This window comes from Siniperca chuatsi, linkage group LG3 (assembly GCF_020085105.1).
Source record: "Siniperca chuatsi isolate FFG_IHB_CAS linkage group LG3, ASM2008510v1, whole genome shotgun sequence".
Classification (NCBI taxonomy): domain Eukaryota; kingdom Metazoa; phylum Chordata; class Actinopteri; order Centrarchiformes; family Sinipercidae; genus Siniperca; species Siniperca chuatsi.
The window spans coordinates 3761072-3784321 of NC_058044.1; the positions used below are offsets into that span (position 1 = coordinate 3761072).

At 41.2% G+C, this 23250-nt stretch overlaps 2 protein-coding genes across 4 annotated transcripts in view; one reads left to right on the forward strand and one right to left on the reverse strand.

The window, feature by feature from the left end:
- Positions 1-6728, forward strand: LOC122873757 (rho-related GTP-binding protein RhoU-like). 2 transcript variants are annotated; one of them, XM_044190886.1, is made up of 5 exons: positions 1-665; positions 750-1024; positions 1276-1334; positions 1526-1555; positions 3284-6728. In XM_044190886.1, exons 2-5 carry the CDS (start codon positions 754-756, stop codon positions 3770-3772), a joined length of 849 nt encoding a protein of 282 aa, XP_044046821.1. In that variant the 5' UTR covers positions 1-665; positions 750-753; the 3' UTR covers positions 3773-6728. The 2 variants fall into 2 exon arrangements, with proteins under 2 accessions (XP_044046821.1, XP_044046822.1); XM_044190887.1 differs by having other exon boundaries at positions 1-609.
- A 3671-nt stretch (positions 6729-10399) lies between these two features.
- LOC122873607 (B-cell receptor CD22-like) overlaps positions 10400-23250 on the reverse strand; it is a 37524-nt gene continuing 24673 nt past the window's right edge. The window contains exons 8-15 of one of the 2 annotated variants that reach the window (XM_044190535.1): positions 16756-17019; positions 16167-16427; positions 14819-15076; positions 13557-13817; positions 13179-13260; positions 12263-12323; positions 11183-11445; positions 10400-10976 (exon numbers count right to left, since the gene is read on the reverse strand). In XM_044190535.1, the coding sequence (XP_044046470.1) occupies positions 10904-10976; positions 11183-11445; positions 12263-12323; positions 13179-13260; positions 13557-13817; positions 14819-15076; positions 16167-16427; positions 16756-17019 (1523 nt within the window). In that variant the 3' untranslated portion in view covers positions 10400-10903. The remainder of the gene's footprint in view (positions 10977-11182; positions 11446-12262; positions 12324-13178; positions 13261-13556; positions 13818-14818; positions 15077-16166; positions 16428-16755; positions 17020-23250) is intronic. The other variant, XM_044190536.1, reaches the window with a different exon arrangement.

The following is a 23250-nucleotide window of genomic DNA, read 5'->3' on the forward strand; positions in this document are numbered from 1 at the left end:
TGTTTGATTGAATGGATGTTATAGGACAGAGGTAGTGAGTCAGACTGATAAAGAAAAAGGAACTACAATATTTATTGTTATGTATTCACTCGTTTATTTTATCATTATTCGATTTTATTCAGCAGAGGGGGGCAGATTTTGTCCCAAGGAGCTCCATTTGGGAAACTTTTCACAGTTAAATATAATGTATTCTTTTTTAACTGTTGGTAGACAGCTGCAGTGTATGTAATCCTTATTCATGGGTTTATATTTTAAAAAGACTCAAATTAACCCATTTATGTATTGTTTGCCCCCTGTTGCAGAAAGATACTCACAAAATGTACAACTCCCAAAGTTTAAAGTTTAATTTCCATCTTTTAATTGGCTAAAGAGGGAGACATACTGTATCATTTACTCTACTGGATAAAGGTTTCCAGTAAGCTTATTTCATTTCACTTGGAAAGCTCTGGAGCTTCATATGGTGCTCTGCTCGCTAAGCCTCTTAGGAATCACGACCACAGCAGATGTAGGGAGAATGCCAATCAGGAGCTCCTGCTGAGCGGAGAAACCCGACGGCGGTGCCACTGCGCGCTTCGACTCTCCGCCACCGTTCACATGAAACACACCTAAGTATCGTTTGGCGCTTTGTGTTTGCAGTTTACAAACCTAAACAGCAGCAGAAACACGTGAGCTGATGGAGCGCGCAGGGAGTCTTCAACGACTCTGAGCCGTCAGACAACTAAAACAAATCTTTCCCTCTCCCAATACAGAGCCATGCTTCCTCAGGATGTCGGGAAGCAGAAGCCACGCCGGGTGTCGGAACCGGTGTGCGGAGAAGACTGTCCCCCGGCCCCGCCTCGGCGCTTAAAGAACCGGGACTTCCCTCTGAGCGTGAAACGCCGGCGGTCCGGCTCCGCACCTGAGCGCAAGGTGAACTGCGTCCTGGTTGGAGACGGAGCGGTGGGCAAGACCAGCCTCATCGTCAGCTACACCACCAACGGATACCCGACAGAATATGTTCCTACGGCGTTTGACAACTTTACCGGTAAATATTAACGTCAATGTAGCTGCTTTTGACAAGTTTTACGCACAAGCTTTACGCACACCTGAAAGTTAAGGTTTTTGTCGAATTTGTTTTTTTTTAGTCGGTTGCATGTTAGGTTTTCCGTTTTAAAACCTGCAGATTGTGTCCATGTTCGCTTTATTTATTTACCTCATAGAGAGACTGATGAAGTATATGTTAGAACAAATCCTTTATCACATAGGCCACAGTAAGCGCTTTCTTTATCTTCTCAGTGATGGTTGTGGTTGACGGAAAGCCAGTGAGACTGCAGCTCTGTGACATGGCTGGACAGGTGAGCTGCATCTTCTCTCTTTCATAGTTTGAATATTATCATAAATATATAAACTAACATTAAACATACCTGAAGATGTGGCAGCTGTATAACAGGTGCATGCAGTAAAGGTTCACGTGGTGGAAATCTAACCACTCAGCTACACTTTGCATCTTTTCACATTTCTTTCTCGTTCTGCTTTCTCATGATAGAAATGGGGGCTGCTCGATGGATCAATCAATGTAAGTCATCAGTGATCAATAAGTATTTGTCAGTAATTGGTGTTACTCTTAAACGTTTGCAGTTCTTGCTGTGTTTGTGTTGGTTCCCCCCTGCAGCCCGCTTTTAGTCCTGGAATGCCACGTAATCCTGTAACTCCACAGTTTACATCGCCCCCTGCAGGAATAAACCGAGTTTGTAATTCTGACGTTTTGCCCCCTCTGTCACCCTGTGACCCATCGCCCACTGTTCAAAATGTCTCATCCGTCATCCAGTCTTTCCTATCAGAGCTTCCTATTTACTATCTGAAACTAGGTTTAGTGCCTTTTCAAACATAAATTGAACAAAAACCACAACTGTGGTGAAGTCACGTTAAAGGGTCGATTTATCTAAATTACAACATCTCTGTCCAGACACAGTGTCCATGTTACTCTGGATAATCCACATACCTCACTGTCAAAAGTGTTTATAGGGACTATTTCTTTGTAAGAAAGTAGATTTACCAAAGAAACTGTATCCAGAAATCTCAGAAACAGAGACAAACCTGGGCAAATTAAACCAAAACCATCTGCATATACGGTCTAAACTCAGTTTTAAATAGTTTTAAACAAACTCAGTCCAGATCATAATGAGACCTGGTCTACATCAAACACTTCTGTGGTTAGTTTAGTCAAACCTGGACTACATTAACACGGAGAGCTTATATACTGTTTTCAGATGTATGAAACCTTTATTTTATGTTTTATTTTTATGTGAAAATAGAGAAAACCAGTTCAGCTTTGCAGGTACGTTAAAACTGTACAATAAAACTACCTAGATTATTCAAACTTGGACTAGGTTGATTCTGAAACACCCTGTCCCTGATCTGTTAAACCCTTTATTCTATTTGTTTAAACATACAAAATAACTAATTAACTGTGTTTTTCTTCTCTGACAAGACCACTTAAGACCAGATAAATCCAAGTCTAGATCAAAACCTGCTGTGATTCAACTAGCCAGTGTTTTGAGTCCTGTTTCAGATCTTTGGACCATTTAGCATCAAAAAAGGGGGAAAGCCTGAATCTGAAGCCAAATTCAGCCTAATAAAAACATCTTTAGTGGTTTCAGTTAGATCCACCTTGAAGTAGTGAGGATGTCAGTAAAATGAAGGATAAAGCTGATGGTATTCTATATTTTTCCTATCGTCAACAAATGAAAAGACCCAAACCAACAATGAATTGATCTACTAACAAGTATTGTGTGTTTATCAAAGCCTGATATATCCTTTTCCTCTGTGCCATAGAGCTCCATTGTTCCCTTCAGCATCTTGAACACACACAAGTAGTTTGACTCAGTCCCACATACACCGTCCTCCTGCCCCAAATACTCACTAGAGCACCAAATGTGGATTAATCCGCCGCTGAAAATAGTCCTCAACAAATGCACTATTTCCACCTGTTCCAGTAACGTTTGCTAAAAACTACAGTGACCAGCTGTTTTAGGAAATTACTGAGCTTTTTGCAAAATGAACAACTATACACTTTCCGATGTGGATGGACAACATGTCGTACGATCCACTCCTTTTTTAATATAACCTGGCCCTGAGAGCCACTGACAGAGTAGGGAGAGACACACTAACACATTGTTGGTTTTGGTCTTTTCATGGAATATGTCGACAATAAGAAAGATATAGAATAATGCCAGCCTTATCCTGTAAGTAGCCAAGTTTATTCTAACCTGGCCTCTCTCGTTTCTGGGTTTGCCTCATGAAGGACGAGCTGGAGCGCCTCCGGCCCCTATGCTACAAGAACGCTGATGTCTTCCTCCTCTGCTACAGCGTAGTCCGCCCCTGCTCTTTCCGCAACTTGATCGAAAGGTGGGTTCCTGAGATCCGTCAGCACTGTCCCGGCGCGCCCCTGGTCCTCGCTGGCACCCAGCTGGACCTGAGGGAGGATGTCCATGTGCTGATTCACCTGGCACAGAACCAGGAGCAGCCGGTGGGCACCGAGGAGGGCCAGCGGCTTGCCCAAGAGCTCGGGGCAGTGAGCTTTGCCGAGTGCTCGGCGCTGACCCAGAAGAACCTGAAGGACGCTTTTGATTCAGCCATCTTGGCCAGCATCCAGCAGACAGATAGTTGTAGCGTCCAGCAGCAGAGGCTGACTCTGAGGAAGAAGACGCCCGATAAGATCAAGAGCCTCTCGGAGACCTGGTGGAAGAAGATCAACTGTCTGATGGGAGAGCAGAGCTGTGACTTCAAGTGAACAGTTGCATAGTTACAAACCTGGGTCAGATCATGTTTGCAAATACTTGGTAGATTTGGTTTGTTTCAGCCTGCTGACAGAAGCCACACAGGACAGAAATGCAGGTTTGTGCCTCACAAGTTGCCAGTTCAAATCCTCAGACTGACAGGGAAAGTGTGGACACACATGAAGGTCAGTTTACTTGTAACAAGGACTACTACACAGCCTGTGAAAACAGTTCTGGTAGAATCTTTTGAAAGACTGACAGTTGCTCACTTGCATAAGACGTTAAATTTATAGTGAAAAGTCTTGGTTACAAACTGGGAGTGTAGAGTTTGAAAGCAGTGGCTATTTACCAGGCAGGGAGGTTCTAATAAGAGATGATTTTGAGTTGCATTTTGGGAAGTGTCGTATCCAGAGATTTTAGATTAATTTTAGCCGAAGGGGCTTAAAGTCAGGATATCTTGGCTTCTACCGCTTTGATATTTACCGTTCTCTTTTTTAAGTCCTCCAACTTAACAGAAGTACAATATGTAATTGCTGGAGTAAACCTTTAACACGCATTATTGCAATGCTCTAAACCGTCAACTGCTGAATAACACTGTTTGATACTGTGGCTGTTCTGGTCTGCAGATTCAGATGAGTCTAGTACAAAGAAAAGGTTAACTGATTCATTTGAGTACAAAAAGCTTCTAAGATTAAATCAAGACGGTGACATATTCAATAACCCTAACCCATTGTGCAAACTACTGCTTTAAAAGTACAGAATATGAATGCACTTTCTATATCATCAGCCAATCCTGCATGCTCTCTATTAATGAAACACCTTACACATAAAATGAACTTTACGCTGCTGATCGCCTGAAACAGAGAACTGCTGGCATTTGAAGCAGGGCGATAAGCCGATCTTAGGCTTAGACTCTATCATTATAAGGATTTTAGGTTAGAAAACCACAGGAAACCTAAGAGGGGTTTCCGTGTTTGCTACCCGACCTGATTCTTTCCGAATTTGTCCTGATGTGGGTAACCCCACCCACCTGAGGCTCGTAGGAGGTTAGAAACAAACCCCACAAATGCTATCAGACCCAGGTTTGGTTTGATGCAAGGAGTCCAACAGGCTGAAGGAGATCTAAACTTGGTTTTTGACTCAGTGTGTGCTGTTTGTCACTTTACACCCCAACATTACTGGTACTTTGTTTGACTGTTAGTTTGTAGGTAATTTATTTATTTATTCATTCATGGTTATTTTCATTGCCATCATTGATCATGGAATATGCTCAGAAGCCTTGATTAAAGTTTATGACAACTTTATTCAAGATCATTTCATTTAACAAAAGGAACATTTCAAGGGTGAAGAACGAATATCGGTGAGATATTTGCAGTGATTCAGGGAACTACATCTATCTGTAAAAAATATGCAAACACTTGAGCAGCCTTCGCCTGCTTCTTCAGTGCACTTGTTCTACAACTTCTTCTCTTGATCCATCACCGGAAAAACACAGGACATGTTGGCAGGTTAATAGGGATCAAGTGCCGCTGATTGTCTCATCAGCTCTCTGATCCTCCTGACCACCTACTGACACAGCTCAACCAGATTTAGATGGACTTGCATGCATAAAAATGCATCCTTACCTCAGATACAATTTTGGAGTCAGGCAGTCAGAGGCAGAGCGTATCCTGGGTGATTTTCCTGTAATCTCGGGGTAAACAGAATATCACCACTTTGCTCGGATTTCCTCTCTGATTCAGAGTCGGCCTGGTGGAGACTCCTCTGGTCGCAGGCTCCTCTAACAGGAGCAGACAGGACCACCTGGACTGGATTAGACCAGCATATGGAGCCTGATTCTCTCAACACGGCATCTCACACCTTGAAAAGGCAGGAGAGGCAGATTCCTCCACCTTCAAAGGTTTATCTAGATCTTATGTGCAACCTGTAAGTATGGAACATTTATTTATAGCACTTCAGGTTTCAAATGACTTTACACACACGCAAATTCAGAGGACACTGCATTGACTTACATTGATTCCCTGGAGACTCACCCTAACCTAAAATCATAACCACTACATACCTACCGCCAACCCCTTCCCTAACTTTAACCTTAAACTAAGATAATATTGGATGATTTAAGTTGTTGAGACATGCATTTCTTTCCCCAAAAGGGGACAAGACCCAATAATGTGACTGTATAAACAGATTTTAGTACCCACATAAGTAAGACACATCCATGAACTTCACTAAACTATACCATACAATCGGATTTATTAGTCTAATGATTATGAATGTGTACTTGAAGTACATTATAGGACATCTCATACAAAGTACTGTACTGTAAAAATTTGGTTTGGCCTTCTACAGACTGTGTGATAATGACAAAAAATGGCCATCAAAGTCATTGTGAAGAAAGTTTTTTTTGTGATGTATGTTGCAAAGCAAAAGCGTGTAGAGTATATTGGTTTAACTCTTAAGAAACAGTCATCCGCATCATGTCAACTTCCTTGGTTTTATGTAATTTTCAGCACCACTCTGTCCAGAGACATTACAGGAGAAGACAGGGTAAGTTTAACAGGTGACCTCCCTTAACCTGGCCTAAATTCCCTCAGAGTTACAAACAGCTTGAGAGATTTTACAGGCAGGTGCGGTTACCTCTCTGAGCATCTGGCTACTCCTACTGATCACCTCAGGTCTTTCAGTCACTGAAGGAGTGTTCATATTTTAAACAGCGGATCCTTCTGACTGAAAAAACTGTAAGAGGCCTAACCATTACCTGCATACATATTGTACGGTATGTTTACACCAATTCATGTTTCCATTCATCTACTTCTAGTTTGGTTTATTTATTTATTTATGTATGTGCTAATGAAACAATTAGAAATTTAGGAGTCTTTTGTAAGATGTAGACCATTGACTGTTTGAATTACATTTTATTTCTGCTCTTTGCTATAATAAATCCAATTAAGGAAGACTGGAAGAATCAGATGGTGCTCTGAAGCCTTTTATCTGCCACATCAAGATTTACTACTAAAGAACAATGCTAATTCAGAACAAGCAGTCCTCATTCTGTGCAAAAATGCATTCCAAATTTGATCTGAAGCTAATATGAGGCAGTCTGGGTTGGACAAATAAAGTTAGTATCTGCTAAAGTTATAGTCTTCTTTATTAGGAAATTCCCTCTTTTCCCCCTCTGTCCCTCCACTGCAGCTCAGCAAGGAAACACTGTCCTGTAAACACAAAGTGGGATTTAGGACTAAAAGGACAGTAACTCTGGGAGATAAGCACTTGGTTTGTCTAACTCAAGTTGGCTTAATCCTCATATTAATTTCATATAAAAGTGTGAATACATTTTTTCACAGAATGAGGACAAAATTTTGTTCTCCATCTTTATCACTGGAAGCGTTTTAGGAAGGGATCTCTGAAGGTCCAGTATGAACAAGCAGAATGATTCAGCAAACACTACTGTTTTAAAACAAGACGGTGTAGTCCCTCATTCGTCCAGGAGTGTTCCATTGTAGAAAAGTTTCAGTCGTAGTCATCTGGACAATGTTTTCAAATTCAAGACGTTTCGGCTCCCATCCGGAAGTCATTCTCAATTGTGAAAATGGTCTGAGAACTCAGAAATTTAAGCTACTCACACCATCCATTACAGCACAAGCTGGGTGTGATCCGGACATTACAACATAGTGCCCAAGAAGTGCCCACCGGCTCAGAGGGTAAGAAGAAGGAGGAAAGGCATGTCCAGAATGCTCTCTCAGCCTGTGGTTATCCTACTTGGGCTCTCAACAAAGTTAAAAGAGCCAAAAAACAGGACAAAAGGGAAACGGAACCAAGAAGGAACAGTGTCTCCATCCCTTATGTATCTTGGACTGTCTGAAAAACTATAAAGGATCTTTAGACAGCACGATGTTCCTGTTTTCTTTAAACCAGGCAACACTTTAAGACAGAAACTCGTTCACCCCAAGGACAAGATGCCCACACAAAAAACAGAGCAATGTAGTTTATTCAATTCAATGCAGTGAGGAAAACTGCAAAGAACAGCACATAGGTGAGACTAAACAGCCACTTCACATCAGCACAGACGACACGCTAACTCGGGATTGCAGAGCGCCGTGCATTTGACAGTGAGGTAAAGATTCTAAGCAGAGAGAAGAGTTGGTTTGAAAGAGGAGTCAAAGAAGCCATTTTTGTGAAAAAAGAAAAAACCTCTCTGAACAGAAATGGTGGTCTGAGATTCAATCTGCTCGTTTACCACAGTGTATTAGCACCTTGGTCACGCCAATCACATGCTAATCAGGTACTTAACAGCGATGAGGGAGGTGCAGCCAGATAACAATAGGCCTGATTACTGGGCCATCATGGAAACAAAGAAGGTCAGTTTCAGGTGAAACTAGGCAGGGTAGCAGCACTCAGGAAGATTCCTCCCTGAGGGCGGGGCTTAAGCAACACTGAGTAGCTTAAATTTCTGAGTTCTCGAACCATTTTCACAATTGAGAATGACTTCCGGATGGGAGCCGAAACGTCTTGAATTTGAAAACATTGTCCAGATGACTACGACTGAAACCTTTTCTACAACACTACTGTTTTAAGACAGACTTTTGTCTTATGAACCTTTAACTAGTTTTAGACTAGTTATTATTAGTTTTAAACTTTAATACTTATATATAATACTTTCATAGGAGGATGTCTGGTAAAATTATGGATATGGTCACACACTGACTCATACTCATCACCACACTTCAGTGTTTGGAACTACTAAGAGACAAACTGTATAAGTGACATACTGCCCTCCTTTGAGCTCTTCTAGCACCATCCCATGTACAGATTGGTAAACCCCAGTTTAGAGAATTTATATTACCCCCAAAACTATTGTTTTCAAAGTTAACTCATGCCCCAAAATGGTCGAGTGCTTTTCATTTCACATGCTTCAACAACAAAAAGATGTGATAAATGTTCTGTTTAATCAGATCGGAATACAAAGTCAAAGGCTTAAAACTGAAAAATATATATCCATTTACATTTTAAAATGAGTGTTACCAAACACTCACTCATCAGGCCAAATAAGGAGTGAGAGAAAGAAAAGGTTTCCCCTTGTGTCTTACTTACTATTTTCCATGTAAGACGAAGTAATACAAAGCAAACATGAGAAATGTAAACACACAGCTTTCAAAGCAGATAAATACAAACAGCAATATAGACAGTTAATGAGCTGTGATGACAATGCAATAAAAATACAAATTCAGAAAATGAGCATATGAATATTGACAATAGATATGACAGACTCACATTATAACCAGTTGTGATCAATAAAACAGTAAAAAAGCAATGTGCTGATAATACAGTCAGATGGAAGTTCATTATTAGGTACACCTGGCTAAAACTAATGCAGTCTAATACAACAGTCCTGTAATAAATTCTACCTTCATGAATGATCCCATCCTCCTGGATAACTATCACCCAATCTCTAAATTGCCTTTTATTTTGAAGATTCTCAAAAAACTTGTATCTAAGCAGCTTCTTGCTGCTGTGGAAAACAATAATACCTTTGAAAAGTTCCAATCTGGCTTTCGTCAACACCACAGCACTGAGACAGCCCTTCTCAAAGTCACTAATGACCTTTTAATGAATGCAGATGCAGGTATGTGTTCTTCTAATTCTTGTGCTGTTGGACTTAAGTGCTGCCTTTGACACAATTGATCATGTCTTTCTTTTAGATAGACTGAGGCACTGGGTGGGCGTATCTGGCACTGCACTAGACTGGTTCTCATCTTACTGTATCTGTCCAATAGGAAATTCTGTGTCAGCATTAATAACTTCATGTCATCCTTTTCCTATATCAAGTACGGTGTGCCTCAAAGATAAATTCTGGGACCAATACTGTTCTCCTTATGCATGCTTCCCTTGGGTGATGTCATCCGCAGACATGGTATTTCTTTTCATTTTTATGCGGATGACACACAGTTGTACCTCCCTGTCAAGCCCACTGACCTTAGCATGCTGAGTTCTCTGCAGGACTGCCTTTCTGACATAAAAAATTGGATGTCGATAAATTTTCTTCAGCTCAACTCAAATAAAAATAGAATAGAAATCCTTGTTATTGGGCCCCAACACATCAATAAACAAATACTGCCATCTACTGGTAACCTGTCACAACATATCAAGCCTGTTGCAAGAAATCTTGGTGTCCTGTTTGATAGCAATTTATGTTTTGAGCAACATATCACTAAGCTTGTCCAGTCATGTTTTTATCACCTCAGAAACATTGCAAAAATCCGATCTATTTTAAATCTTAGTGATGCAGAAACTGTTATACATTCTTTTATCTCCTCACGCCTCGAATATTGTAACAGCCTGTTCACTTATCTTAATCAAAAAACTTTGACACGACTGCAGACTATACAAAATTCAGCTGCTAGGCTGTTAACCAGGACCAAGAGGTACGATCACATCACGCCTGTTTTAGTCTCTTTACATTGGCTCCCTGTTTGTTTTAGGATTGATTTTAAGATCTTGTTGATTACTTTTAAGGCTCTTCATGGCCTGGCCCCAGACTATATTTTAGACCTTGTAATCCCTTATGAACCTTCACGTAGTTTGAGATCTTCGGGCAGGGGTCTTCTGTCTGTTCCTGAGTCCAGGTTGAAAACTAAGGGGGACAGAGCTTTTGCTATCAGGGCCCTGAGGCTCTGGAACAACCTGCCCGATGAAATTAGGTTGTCTGAGTCAGTGTCTTCATTTAAATCTCTTCTCAAAACACATTTTTAACTGAAAGCATATCCTAATTTTACCTGAACGGGTAATTTATTTTATTGCTTTTATGTATTTTATTTCTTTATATTTCATTATTCACTGTGGTATTTTATTTCTCTTGTTGTGAAGCACTTTGTACTTTGTTTTGATAAGTGCTCTATAAATAAAGTTTTATTATTATTATTATTATGAAGCTTTAAATGTTCAGTTTTTGTTTAAAACTGTTTTAGAGAGGTGTCTATTATTTAGTCTACCTTCATTAATATAAATGAGAAATGAAATATTGTTTCCTTGATGCTGCATTCTTGGTCAAGTCTGTCCTGATGAATGTATTAAAATCTCAATGGGACCACCTGCTGAGAAAAGGAACATGTCCATGCACACAAACAGACCACAGATCCATGTTGTCGTCACACTCTGTGGCTTTTGTTAACTCTGCTATACACTGCAGATAAATCCTCCATAGCTGCTTGACGTCTTGTTCTGTGAAGGAATCAATAAAATTAAAAGAAAAATGGTAAAATGCTGAACAAGAAACATTAATTCCAAACAGTTTAAAATAAAACAGACACATGCAACAGCAAGAAGTGTGGGATTTAATACTCAGACACTGACAGTTTCAAACTCGTTGTGTATTTTAATTTAAATTAAACAGTAACAAAGCTTCTCCTGTGTGAAGAGCTGCTCACCCTGGGTCACTGTTGAAGTTGGTAGTTGCGTATAAAACACCCTCCTCCTCGTTTCTGTGAGGCTGAGCTTGGCTGAAGTTGGTATTCACGTATATAACACCCTCCTCCTCGTTTCTGTGAGGCTGAGCCGGGCTGAAGTTGGTAGTTGCGTATACAACACCCTCCTCCTCGTTTCTGTGAGGCTGAGCCGGGCTGAAGTTGGAGTAGATAGCGTCTGCCTGGTTCCTAGCGAATTGTATACTCGCATACTGAACTTCATCTGTCTGTTGGCCACATAGACAAGCGTACTTTACATTTTCCATGTATTGCTTACAAGACAAACAGAATTCAATTGTAATTTAGGGAAGTAAATAAAACTTTTATTGTAACTGTAGCATGCAATTCAGTAAAATATCTGCAGGCTAAAAGGTGGAGAGTGTTCAGCCTAATTAGCTAAACCAAAGAACTGTGTGAATCTGAGGTCTGTTTTTGTGTTGCAATATCTACTGCTCACCAGCAGGTGGTGATAGTATTCATATTTTACTTCACGCCCCATTATTTACAAGCTGGTACCACTTACATACATGGAATAGAAATGCATGTTCTTCAATTTAACCACTGAACCCTGTGTCAGAAGTATGATTGGATAGATGTGACACATTGTGAGAACTTGAGTCTTAGAAAAATAGTCAGGTGCCCGTATGTACACTGAAACAGGTTTTGCTTTCTGCAGTTATTCCAGCTGTTTATACTGAGCATTAAAATTCCATTCTGATGCACTTTCAATGTAAGTGATGGGGACAAAATCCACAGTCCTCGTATTGTGCCAAAACATGTTCGGAAGTTTATCTGAAGCTAATATCAGGATTGAAACTTAATCCTGTTCATTTATAAAATCTTACTTAAAGCTGTGCATTATCTTAAGTTTGGCCATGAGTTTATCAGGTGTAAATAGAAAAGGATGCTACTAGATGATAGAGAGAGGACAATGTGATTCATTTGGATAAAGAAAGTAGTCAAAGAAGGACACGATGCACCTATGAGATGAGTTTTCAGACGGGCGGTGACTCTGCAGTCTGAACAGCATGCTTTTGTTTGTACCTGTGCTCCGTTGTCTGGTCTCTCGCCAGCCTCCGGTTGTTGTTGCGAGGACCTCTCTCTTCTGACAGGAAAATAAATAAAGAAGCAAATGACTAAACACATGACACATTTTTTTCAAGCATACATTAATACAATGCTCAAATGCCCATATGTACATTGAGAGAGTTATTGGTCGCTTTAAGTGCTCCTCTTGTCCAAACTGGCCACAAATAAATCCCTCCCTAAAGTAGTTTCATTGTAAGCGATGGAGGACAAAATCTAAAATCCTCATTCTGTGCAAAACAGCTGAAGCTAATAAACTTCTGAGTTAGACAAATCAAGTCTTCCACACTTAGTCTTTCAGTGTGGAAGGAGATTTTGTCCTGCATCACTTACACTGAAACTGCTTTAAGAACGGATCTCTTTAGGGCCAGTGTTAACAGGAGGAATGATTACATGTGCTTTTCTTGGTCAGTTCTCTCTGTTCACTCTGTGGCCATGTGTCTGCTGAGTTAAGTGTGAAAACTAAAAACAAAATGCAGGCGTGGGAAACTGTTCACAGCAGCTGTGATAGAAATATAAAATAAAATTAAAAGCCTAAAACTGCTTTCAACACACAGCATGGAAACATCACACTGAGGTCAGACAGTACAAAAGGAACTAGCAGGGTGTATGTATGTGATTGTGTATGTGATGACTTCACTGTGAGACCAATATCCCTCCAAAAAACTTGTGATAAAAGTAGCTGCAGATAGAAAGTAATCGTGCGCCACATGATCTGGTGCTTCTGCAACCAGAACAAATGAAACAAGGGCAACAGGTTTTCACAGGGTGAGGAGGGAACAGTCATGAATAAAACCCACAATATTCTCAGTTCACAGCATGTAAAAGTGCTTAGCACACAGAAATTTAATCACAGAGAAACTGAAGTGCTCACCTAATCCATAGCAAGACAGAGAGAAGTATGAAGACCAGACAAATAACAGTGACTGATAGAGCAACTGGAAATTTCCATGAACCTGGAAAACAGTGATCAAGCACAAACAATGGAAAGTTACTGGAATTCTTGCGTCCAACAGTGACTGATAATTGGACACAAATAATTCATTTAAGTGTGTTTTTTGAGAGGGGGGTTGTTTTGTCAAAGGTCTCACAGTGTAAAAATAATCCAAACTAAGGTAAGGTGAGCTACTATAACCCAAGGTCAGCTCAAAGATGTGTGAGGACCCCTAAATGTTGTGCTGTGGTGGCACCTTGTCAGGTGGATGTAAACTCTGCAGTTAACAGGTGTGTGTAGGCAAATGATATAACTGACCTGCCACAACAGTCAGATGTAAGCTGGAGTTAGTACTTCCTCTGCTGTTCTGGGCTTCACAGTAATAATTCCCACTGTGTTCAGGTCTGACGTCAGTGATGGTGAAGATCTGTCCTGATGCTTTTGGTGAGTCTTCGTTCTCCTTGTACCAGGTATAATTAGCTGCTGGGTTAGCATCACTGCTACAGGTCAGAGTCACTGAACTGCCCTCCACTATCTGACCAGAGGGACTCGCTGACACAGAGGGAAGCTTTGGAGCATCTGGAGGAGAACATGTACAGAAATACCGTTTTTAGGCAAACAGTGTTGTCGGTTCGAACACCACCTACTGGGAGGGGCATCAGAGAGAAACAAATAATGGACAATATATCAGAATGGACAAGACAGGCGTTTGCATGGTGAATTACTCCTAACTCATTAAAGCTGTAAGCTTTGTAACAATGAAAATATCTAAAACAAATCAACACAGAATGAAAGCATGTCTATATTTCACAGGACACATATCTAAACCAAAAATACAGCAAGTCGCAAAACGTCATTCAACAGGCCGACCATAGGTTCATTGTTGAGTTTATCTAAATGTAATACTTTAGTTGCCATATGCCCGTTGAGAGAGTCATTGGTCACTGCAGTCAGTCCTCCTCTCCACACTGGCCATGCAGCGATCCTGTTTCAGCACGACTACACTGTAAGAAATGAGGGTTAAATCTACTGTTCTCATTCTGTGCAAAATGCTGTCTAAAGTTCAGCCGCAGCTAACATGAGGTCTCAGTAGTCTCAGTTAGACTGAGTGGGTATCTTTGTCCTGGTAGCTGTGTGTAGGTTTACTGCCAGTGTTGTGTCTCGGCCAGAAACCTACATACTATCAGGACGTATCCCTCCGAGGCCCTATTTGTGACCTCAGCACTTCCTGTGTTACTCCGTGATTTGGTTCGTGTTCTATGCAAATCTTAGCAGATAAGTCAAAACGTTTATCTTTTACTCGTTACCCAGCAGCAGCTTGTGTCTTCAGAAGTATTTTCTTAATCTCAGATGTCTGCTTTCTGCCTGGACAGATTTGAATCCAATATTTTCTCAGATTGTGCCACTCTGCTCTACTCTTCTCCTTCGTTGCAACCTGCAGTTTGTGAGAATAATGGATTGAAACATCGGTTTCGCCCCGAGAAAACACGTTTCTCAGCAGACAGTGGACATCAGAGGGATCACAAAAATACAACCTGCCGCTGGATAACAGGTAAAACTGTCTGATGTGTTGCACTTACACTGGACATCTATGTGTACAGATGTGGAGTTGATCTGGCCATACTCATTCTCAAACTTGCAGTAGTAGCTCCCGCTGTCCCCTGAGCTGATGGAGGTGAAACGGTAAATGCCTTCTGGTCCCTGGAGTGTTTGGTTCTCCTTGTACCAGGTGTATTTAGCTGCTGGGTTAGCATCACTGCTGCAGGTCAGAGTCACTGAACTGCCCTCCACTATCTCACCAGAGGGACTCACTGACACAGAGGAGGTCTTTGGAGCATCTGGAGGACAAAAGAGAGACAACTTATGAATCTTTGTTTACAGGCCTGTTTTTAGGCACAGACTGCCACGAGCTAGGAGGAGCAATACAATTATTTTGATTCATTATTCTGATGCCCCAGTTGTTACTCTGTTATCCACCTGCTTTAGAAAACCTGCTTCTTGAGACAGGCTGTTGTCGCCTCTACAGAGCTAGCTAGCAGGCTGTAATAACCACTAATAGACCTGCACATGAAACTTTTCCACAGGTGTTCTCTTTGTGGCCCTTTTCTGTGAAGAAGTGGCCTCCCACAGGAATCACAAAACTGTTCTTCTCACATTGTGGACAAAGCATTATTTCTCCACAGTTTGTGAAGCAAAGTGCCGCTGGGACATTGTAACTTTCATGGCTTTACTTAGAGAGGAGCTGCATGCAATATCCATGTGGTTGGCATGACAACGCTGACATTACATCTTTCAACACAGTGTCAAGCTCGGGCTGTTAGGTGACTGACCCCCTGTGGTTCTCTACACACACACACACACACACACAACTGCTAAGATATTAAACACACACATTTCAAACTTCACACTGAAATCATTTGAAGTACTGTATAGTGTCCACTGTCAGGATGAATCCTAAATCAGAGCTGTCGGGGCATTTAAAATGTAAGCACCAGTCCAAAGAATAAAATATAATAATAATAAAATAATAATATTTCCTCTAAAGAATCACAATATTTTTTCCATTGTGTCGAGGGGATTATTACAGCGAGTTTTCCATTTTTCGGTTTACATCCAATTTCACATCTGACAGACAGGCCAAGTTACACACAGACAGGAATTTTCCTGAAACCTAAATTCATCTGAAAAGAGGATGAGAGGAACTCATATGATTGGATGTTACTGAGGCTTCCTCCAACTCCACCTGCTGATTCGGTGTTCCTCCTACTAATAATGTATTCAGCCTCTCTTCCACGTTGGCAGCACTGTGCCAGGATTGGAGTTTGGGTTTAAGCTTTTGCCCAGTTTCAGGAAAAAAGGCCCAAAGACATTTTTAAATCCATTGTCTGATTAGTAGTAAATATAAATTTTCTAATGTGTTGCACTTACACTGCACATCTATAAATAGAGATGAAGAGTTGATCTGTCCATAGTGATTCTCAGACTTGCAGTAGTAGTTCCCTCTGTCCTCTGAGCTGATGGAGGTGAAACGGTAAATGCCTTGTAGTCCCTGAGGTGGTGTTTGGTTCTCCTTGTACCAGGTGTAAGTAGCTGCTGGGTTAGCATCACTGCTGCAGGTCAGAGTCACTGAACTGCCCTCCATGATTTTACCAGAGGGACTCACTGACACAGAGGAGGTCTTTGGAGCATCTGGAGGAGAAGTGTTAACAGGGATTATTCTAGGTTAAGGGTGTGTTACTACAGTAGCACATATGATATTTAAATCATAAACTGTGAATAGCTGTGTGTACCAGCATTTTAGTATTTAAAGGAGGTCTGACAAACGGATGTGTGACGGTTTGTCCCAAAACTGCATAAAACTCCTAAAATCTCCTGGAGCTGCTCAGTGAATTACAGCAGACTGTGAATGTGAAGCACGCAGAGCTGAAGACAGTCGGCATGATCAGTCAAATGTTCTCCTGCAAAGACTGGACAGATTTACGCTGTTTGTTACTTTTAAGTTAGCTGTTTCACTCACATCTCACATTAATAAAGATGTGTTCAGATGTCCTCCTCCCCAGCTCGTTCTCAGCTGTGCAGTAATACTCTCCAGAGTCAGAGGACTGGATGGACCTGAAGATAAGCTCTGCTTCATTAATGAGAGGTTTGAGGTTTCCATTCTCCTTGTACCAGGTGTATTTAGCTGCTGGGTTAGCATCACTGCTGCAGGTCAGAGTCACTGAACTGTTCTCCACTATCTCACCAGAGGGACTCGCTGACACAGAGGAGGTCTTTGGAGCATCTGGAGGAGATATGAACATGCGTTACTTATAGGGTGAGTGTGCAGGATTTAGTGGCATCTAGCGGTGAAATTGTAGTTTTCAACCATTTGAATACCGCTCGCCTCATGGCAGACTCCGTGGAGGAGGACCCGCTCCCTCTGTAGATATAAAGGACTTATTCTAAGGTAATGAAAACATACTGATGAATATTATATTAGATTTATGCCATATTCTGCAAATAGAGCCCCCTAAATCTTACACACTGAACCTTTAGAATACACTATTATAGATGTAATAACCTGATTTACAACAGTTGTTTGTATTTCTTTCACCTTTAAACCTGTGGATTATTGCCAATTATTGAAAAGATGCATAACTCCTATTCAGCTGATGTTAATGCAGGCTACATTAGATTTATTGAAATGTTTTGTGCATCTGTAACAGGATTTATTATTCAACTATTCATATTTTACTCACTGATTGAGTAATTTACAGTTAATATATATATTTTTTCAAGGTGTTTCAAGGCTTGTTCAGAATCTAAACAAGCTTAATAATAATTCTTGTTTACTTTAGAGAATGAATGACCTGGAAGAGTTTGATTTCCTGTTGACCTCTGGGTAATCACGCCAGAAGGAAGAGGGAGTTGGAGAAAAAAGACAGTTGAACACTTGTGAGAGTAGACATAGACCATATAATTAGTGTTTATTGTGTACTTTTTTAATTTATGTTGCACTGTGAGCTGTTGGCTGGTTAACTCATACGAGTGTGAGTTTGGGACTGCTTACTGCCGACAAAGTGTGTGTTTTACTGTGAAGCGAGTTAGCTAGGTTAGCTCTCATAGTGGGTTTTTCTGTATTTTGATATGTGGGATTTCTGCATTCAGTTAAAACAAAGTCGAAACTGAGATATTGTGTTTGTGCTGTTGTTTCTCATCACGTGCTGTATAACTGAAGAGGTTAATTCAGGTATTTCTGTAGGAACATTTTATTGTGTTATTAAAAGCAGGATTATTCCCTTAGCCTCTCATTAGATATTAAAGAGAGTGAGAGTCACAGTTTACCCTAGACAGGTTCTTATACAGAGAGATGTCTCTTTCACCATTTTACCAAGTATTGGAGTTTAAAGGGGTTTAATACTTTAGTGAGTTCCACATGGAGTGTTCCTCATGTCACGAGCCTGTGGTGAAAGGGTTACATGGACGATTAAAATGTATTTCTCTTTGTTTCTTTTTGATTATCTCTAGTCTTTTGGGCATGACATCATCAACAGAAGTAATGGAGCATCTCAATAACAGAAACATTATAACTACCAAAACATTAAATGTGGCAACAACATATTTTATACTTCTAATATTCCTGAATCACAAATAAAATGTGGAGTAAACTCACACACTGACGGAGAGGGGAAGTCCTCCAGTCCTTTCACAGCACAGGAATAGCTGTCTGCAGAACCAAAGGAGTCTGAATAAGAAGATGTTTCTGCCTGAATCATCTGTCCATTTTTGTACCAGACGTAGGAAGAACGATCAGGCAGACATCCGCTGTGACACTGCAGCTCTGTCCAATTAGTATACAAAGAAGATCTGTTCACCTGCACCTGCAGATCTGGATTTGTGAAGAAGGAACAGGAATGTTATTGTAGACAACACTGTCAACATACACACAACACATTTATATTATTGTTTCCTATTTGGAAATAATTTAATATATGAATGAAAATGTTACCTGTGACAGACAAAGTGACTCCAGGTGAACCAGTAAAACTCCCACCTGGTTGGTTTGTTATGAACCTGAACTTGTACTCAGCTGAGTCGCTCTCTCTCACGTCTGTGATTCTCAGAGTGCAGCTCTTCTCATTACAGCTGTACTGCACACGACCTGCGTACTCTGACTCTGTTCTCAGATCCACACGTTCATTTCCATTCATTTTAGTAACCCAGAATGTTTTCTCAACTGTAGTATCAAGGCTGTTTATTCTGGATGGGTATGTGTAGCTGCAGCTTATTTCCACAGTTGATCCCTTTAAGGCACAGATCTGAGTAGAGGTGTAAGTCACTCCCCAGCCATTCTGACCCTGTATCACTGTAACACAGAGCACATCAGAAACTACAGTCAGACTCATAACAACATCAGGAGACAGACTTCCATCTGTAGTGGAGGTGCTTCAGTGTGTGAAGCTGCATTTCCTACTTTGGCTGTCATGCCACGTGAGGTGATTATCAATGCATGCAATTGATCTGTGAGTTTCCTAAACTTCCATTACCGGAAAGGTTAGAAAAGCTGTGCAGAAAACGACTTTGGCTCTCATGCCGTCCCACTTTAACTCCGTGTGAGACAAAGATACTCTTATAGTCAGTTATACTCAAAAGTTACCCCCCCGTTTAAACCTGCTCAAAAGATGCTCTGCGCTTTGTCTCGTAGTGGCGCTTCACATTGCCGCTTTTAATAATCGCCACGATCTGGGAACATTTGAGCCAGACTGGTTTTGAACTGCCTGTGGGAAGACAGGACATGAAAGAGTCTGTCCATTCTGGACTGACAGCTCTGTTTCCGCTGTCTGCTTTTCTCTTGTAGAGCACGCCATGTGAAGCTCTTCCTCCGACTCGTCTGTGTCTCTGTGTGTCTCTCACACAGTCGCCAACTCTTTTCCAATGAAAGCAGCTGACGTCATGCGCTCATTTGCATGTTGATGACGCATTCATTTGCATACAGCTTAGCGCAGTGAGGGAGAGAGCACCTTAATTTAAGACATAACATGTAGACAGAGAAATATTTGACCAAATAATCACAAACTCACTACGGGGACATCGTATATTTTAAGTTTAAAAAAATATTAAAAATTCTACAAAGGGGGAGGAGGGATTAGATCAAACGAACTATTTAAATATCTACAACCTGTAGTAACATCTTAATCCAGAGAGAAAGAGTGAGAGAGAAGCACAAACGAACTATTTCCATATTTACAAGCTCTAACATCCTGATCCAGAGATCCGGAGAGAAAGAGAGAAGCTGCCCCGCACGCAGCGCGAGAGGACAGGAAGAGCCGCAGCATGCATGGGAAGGAGTTACAATATAATATTTTTAATATATTTCTCGCCTTTTCCCTAATGGTCTGAATAAGTCTCTAAATCTAGTGACAAAGTCTCCAAGTTGGCAACACTGCTCTCACTCACTGACCCGACTCGCATAACGCACAGCTTTGATTGGCTGAGTAGCATCACGTGAGGTGATTAACAACTTAAAATTCTCTGTTCGGAGTTCGATTCCAGGCAGCAGCACACCCAGCTTGGTCAGTGTTTGCGGGTGGGAAACCGTTGAGGGTTCAAGTCCTTGCGGTTGTCCTAATCCTAAAAGTTGGTCGGGGAACCTGCACGGAGGAAGATCTTGTGGAAACGGCCTCTAAAGTTACTCTAATGCTTACAAACGCTGGCTAACGTTGAGTTTGGAGGACTGCAGAACGATGGGAAGTTCCACAGAGAGATGAATCTTATTAATAACAAGTTATTTAGAGGATTTTCTCTTTGTTTGCACAGTCATTACTTCCATCCACACAAACACAGCTTTACTGTCTATAATGAGATGCTGCTGGTGTAGAAAACAGACAGCTCTCTGTTGGTCGTCCTGTAAAGACTTCAGTTTAATGAGAGATTCTTTTTATTTACTAAAAACCCTCCTTCCTCTGAATTCCTGAAGTGTGCTAACTGCCTCACAGTATAAATGCAGATGTACAGTACCTTGTACAGAGAGAAGGAAGACAACAAATCCACTCGCTGCTGCTGTTAAACTCATAGCTGCTCCTCACGTCTGTTAAATCAGCAGGTAGATCACATACATGAGAAACACTGTATGTCAGTTAGTCACAGTAAACATGTCTACTCAAAAAGGGAGGGTGTGATCTTCGAAGGCAGTTTGTCTCTATGTGTTTAGCACAGTTGTGTTAAACAGAAATCGAGGTGTTGAACGGCGCCCTGGCTTCGTTCCTCTTTACATCATTAATATGCATCAGCAGATGCATATTGCCTGTAAATCTCCAAGTTGATGATTGTTAATGATTAGTATTGGTATTCTAATCTTCATTATTCTTTTGTATTATTCTTACTGTTGTTTTGCAAAGGATGAAGTAACTTCTTCAGATATAGTTTATGGAAATGACAGTGATGTTTTATGAGTGGGTCCCCGTTTTGTTTGTCTCGTGCAGGGGGAGGACGAACATGCACACACGAGCACACGGGTGAACCAGAATTTTGATTCTACATCTTCTTCACGACTCTCGTACGTGCAAGAAATGTCCACCGATGAGTCTTTGGAGGCACAGATGCTTCTGTCAGTGGAAGTCACTCTGCTGCAGGTTTGATTGTAGACACCTGACAGATACAAGGATTTTAAAACAGCACTGGTACAACTACATCTTTCACTGCAGGAACACAGAGCAGGCAGTGCTCCTGTAGAGCTCAATGAGAAATGCTAATACAGAAAGGGGAAGTGAGGTCACTCACATACACACAGTACACATATGCAGTCATGGTACAGCACAGTAACTAAAAGGCGCCACCAGATGGAGTTATGTTAGAGGAACACTGTGGAGTAAAGTCACACACTGAGCGAGAGGGGAAATCCTCTTGTCCTTTTGCAGCACACAAAAAGCTGTCTGAAGGACAATACTCGTCTGAATAAGAAGGACGTGTGTCCTCCGTCTGTCCATTCTTGTACCAGACGTAGGAAGGACGATCAGGCAGAACACAACTGCCGTGACACTGAAATGATCCCCAGTAAGGATACTTTAGTGATGGTCTGCTCAACACCTGCACATGGAGACCTGACTCAGCGAAGAGCACAACAGAAGGAAACAGTCCACACACGCTGATAGATACACAATGACAGTCATCCTTCCAAGATGTTAAACATGTGGAGAACTGACATATCATCAGATGGAAATGTTACCTGTGACAGACAAAGAGACTCCAGGTGAACCAGTAAAACTCCCACCTGGTTGGTTTGTTATGAACATGAACTTGTACTCAGCTGTATTCTCATGGTCATGTATTCTGGATGGGTATCTGTAGGTGCAGCGTATGTCCACAGCTGATCCTTTTAAGGCACAGATCTGAGTAGAAGTGTAAGTCTCTCCTCAGTCATTCTGACCCTGTGCCACTGTAACACAGAGCACATCAGAAACCACAATTCCTTCTCCTGCTTTGAAAAGATGTACCCCTGCTCTCTGCAGTTAATCTCTACGTGCACTGAGGCAGGACGTCATACAGTCTGAAGGTGCAGTGAAGGAACAGGACTGCGTTTAACCTGTGACCCATGAGGCAGCTGAACTGAACAGGATAAAAGTACAGATTCTTAGACGGAGTAAATGAATAAAAAGTGTATTTTTGATTATTCTCTGTTCACTCTGTGGTCAGGAAAGTGCTGAGTGAGTGTGAAAGAAAAATGCAAAGATGCAGAATACTGAGGTGTGTAAACCTCTCATGCCAACTAGTTTTAACTGACATGGCACACACACAATGAATGGACTGGTACTTACTCATACAGATAAAAACAGCAAAAGATGGCAAAACACCAACATAGACCAAAGGAAACAGGAGACATGAAGTGGGCAGACACGTGCAGGTTGGGGGATAAAACAGTGACACTGTAAGGATATAAGGGAGATGCACAGTACAATGATGATTATAGTTAGAAGGCCACTTTGAACAGGTGAGTTTCAATTTAAATGTAAATTCAGCTCTGGACCTTTGTCACGTGAGCAAAAAAACACGTAGTACAAATATATACAGAAAATGAGATTATGGGACCTAATGTGTCATATAATGGACATTTTCATTGAACATTTCAAATTAACTACATATACCTATCTGTACTTGAGATTTGATATTGTACATGCGTGGCTATATGTCACTTCTCATACATATACAAACAGTACTTGGAACTAACAAAGTACTGACTTTGGAACCTTGAATTCTGCTGTCTACTAAAAACTCCTAAAGGAGAATGTCCGGCCATCTGTTCGTGACCTCAAGCTGAAGCGAACTTGGGTTCTGCAGCAGGACAATGATCAAAAACACACCAACAGGTCAACCTCTGAATGGCTGAAGGAAGAACAAAACGAAGACTTTGGAGTCATAAAAAGTCACCTGAATCCTATTGAGATGCTGTGGCATGACAAAAAGGCAGTTCAACCTCCAATGTGGCTGAATTACAACAATTCTGCAAAGATGAGTGGGCCAAAATTCCTCCACAGCG

Bases quoted from the DNA above. Each gene is read 5' to 3' on its own strand.
- LOC122873757 (XM_044190886.1), top strand. From the start codon at position 754: ATGCTTCCTCAGGATGTCGGGAAGCAGAAGCCACGCCGGGTGTCGGAA. The intron at 1,025-1,275 runs GTAAATATTAAC...TTATCTTCTCAG, and splicing joins GGCGTTTGACAACTTTACCG to TGATGGTTGTGGTTGACGGA. The intron at 1,335-1,525 runs GTGAGCTGCATC...TTCTCATGATAG, and splicing joins TCTGTGACATGGCTGGACAG to AAATGGGGGCTGCTCGATGG.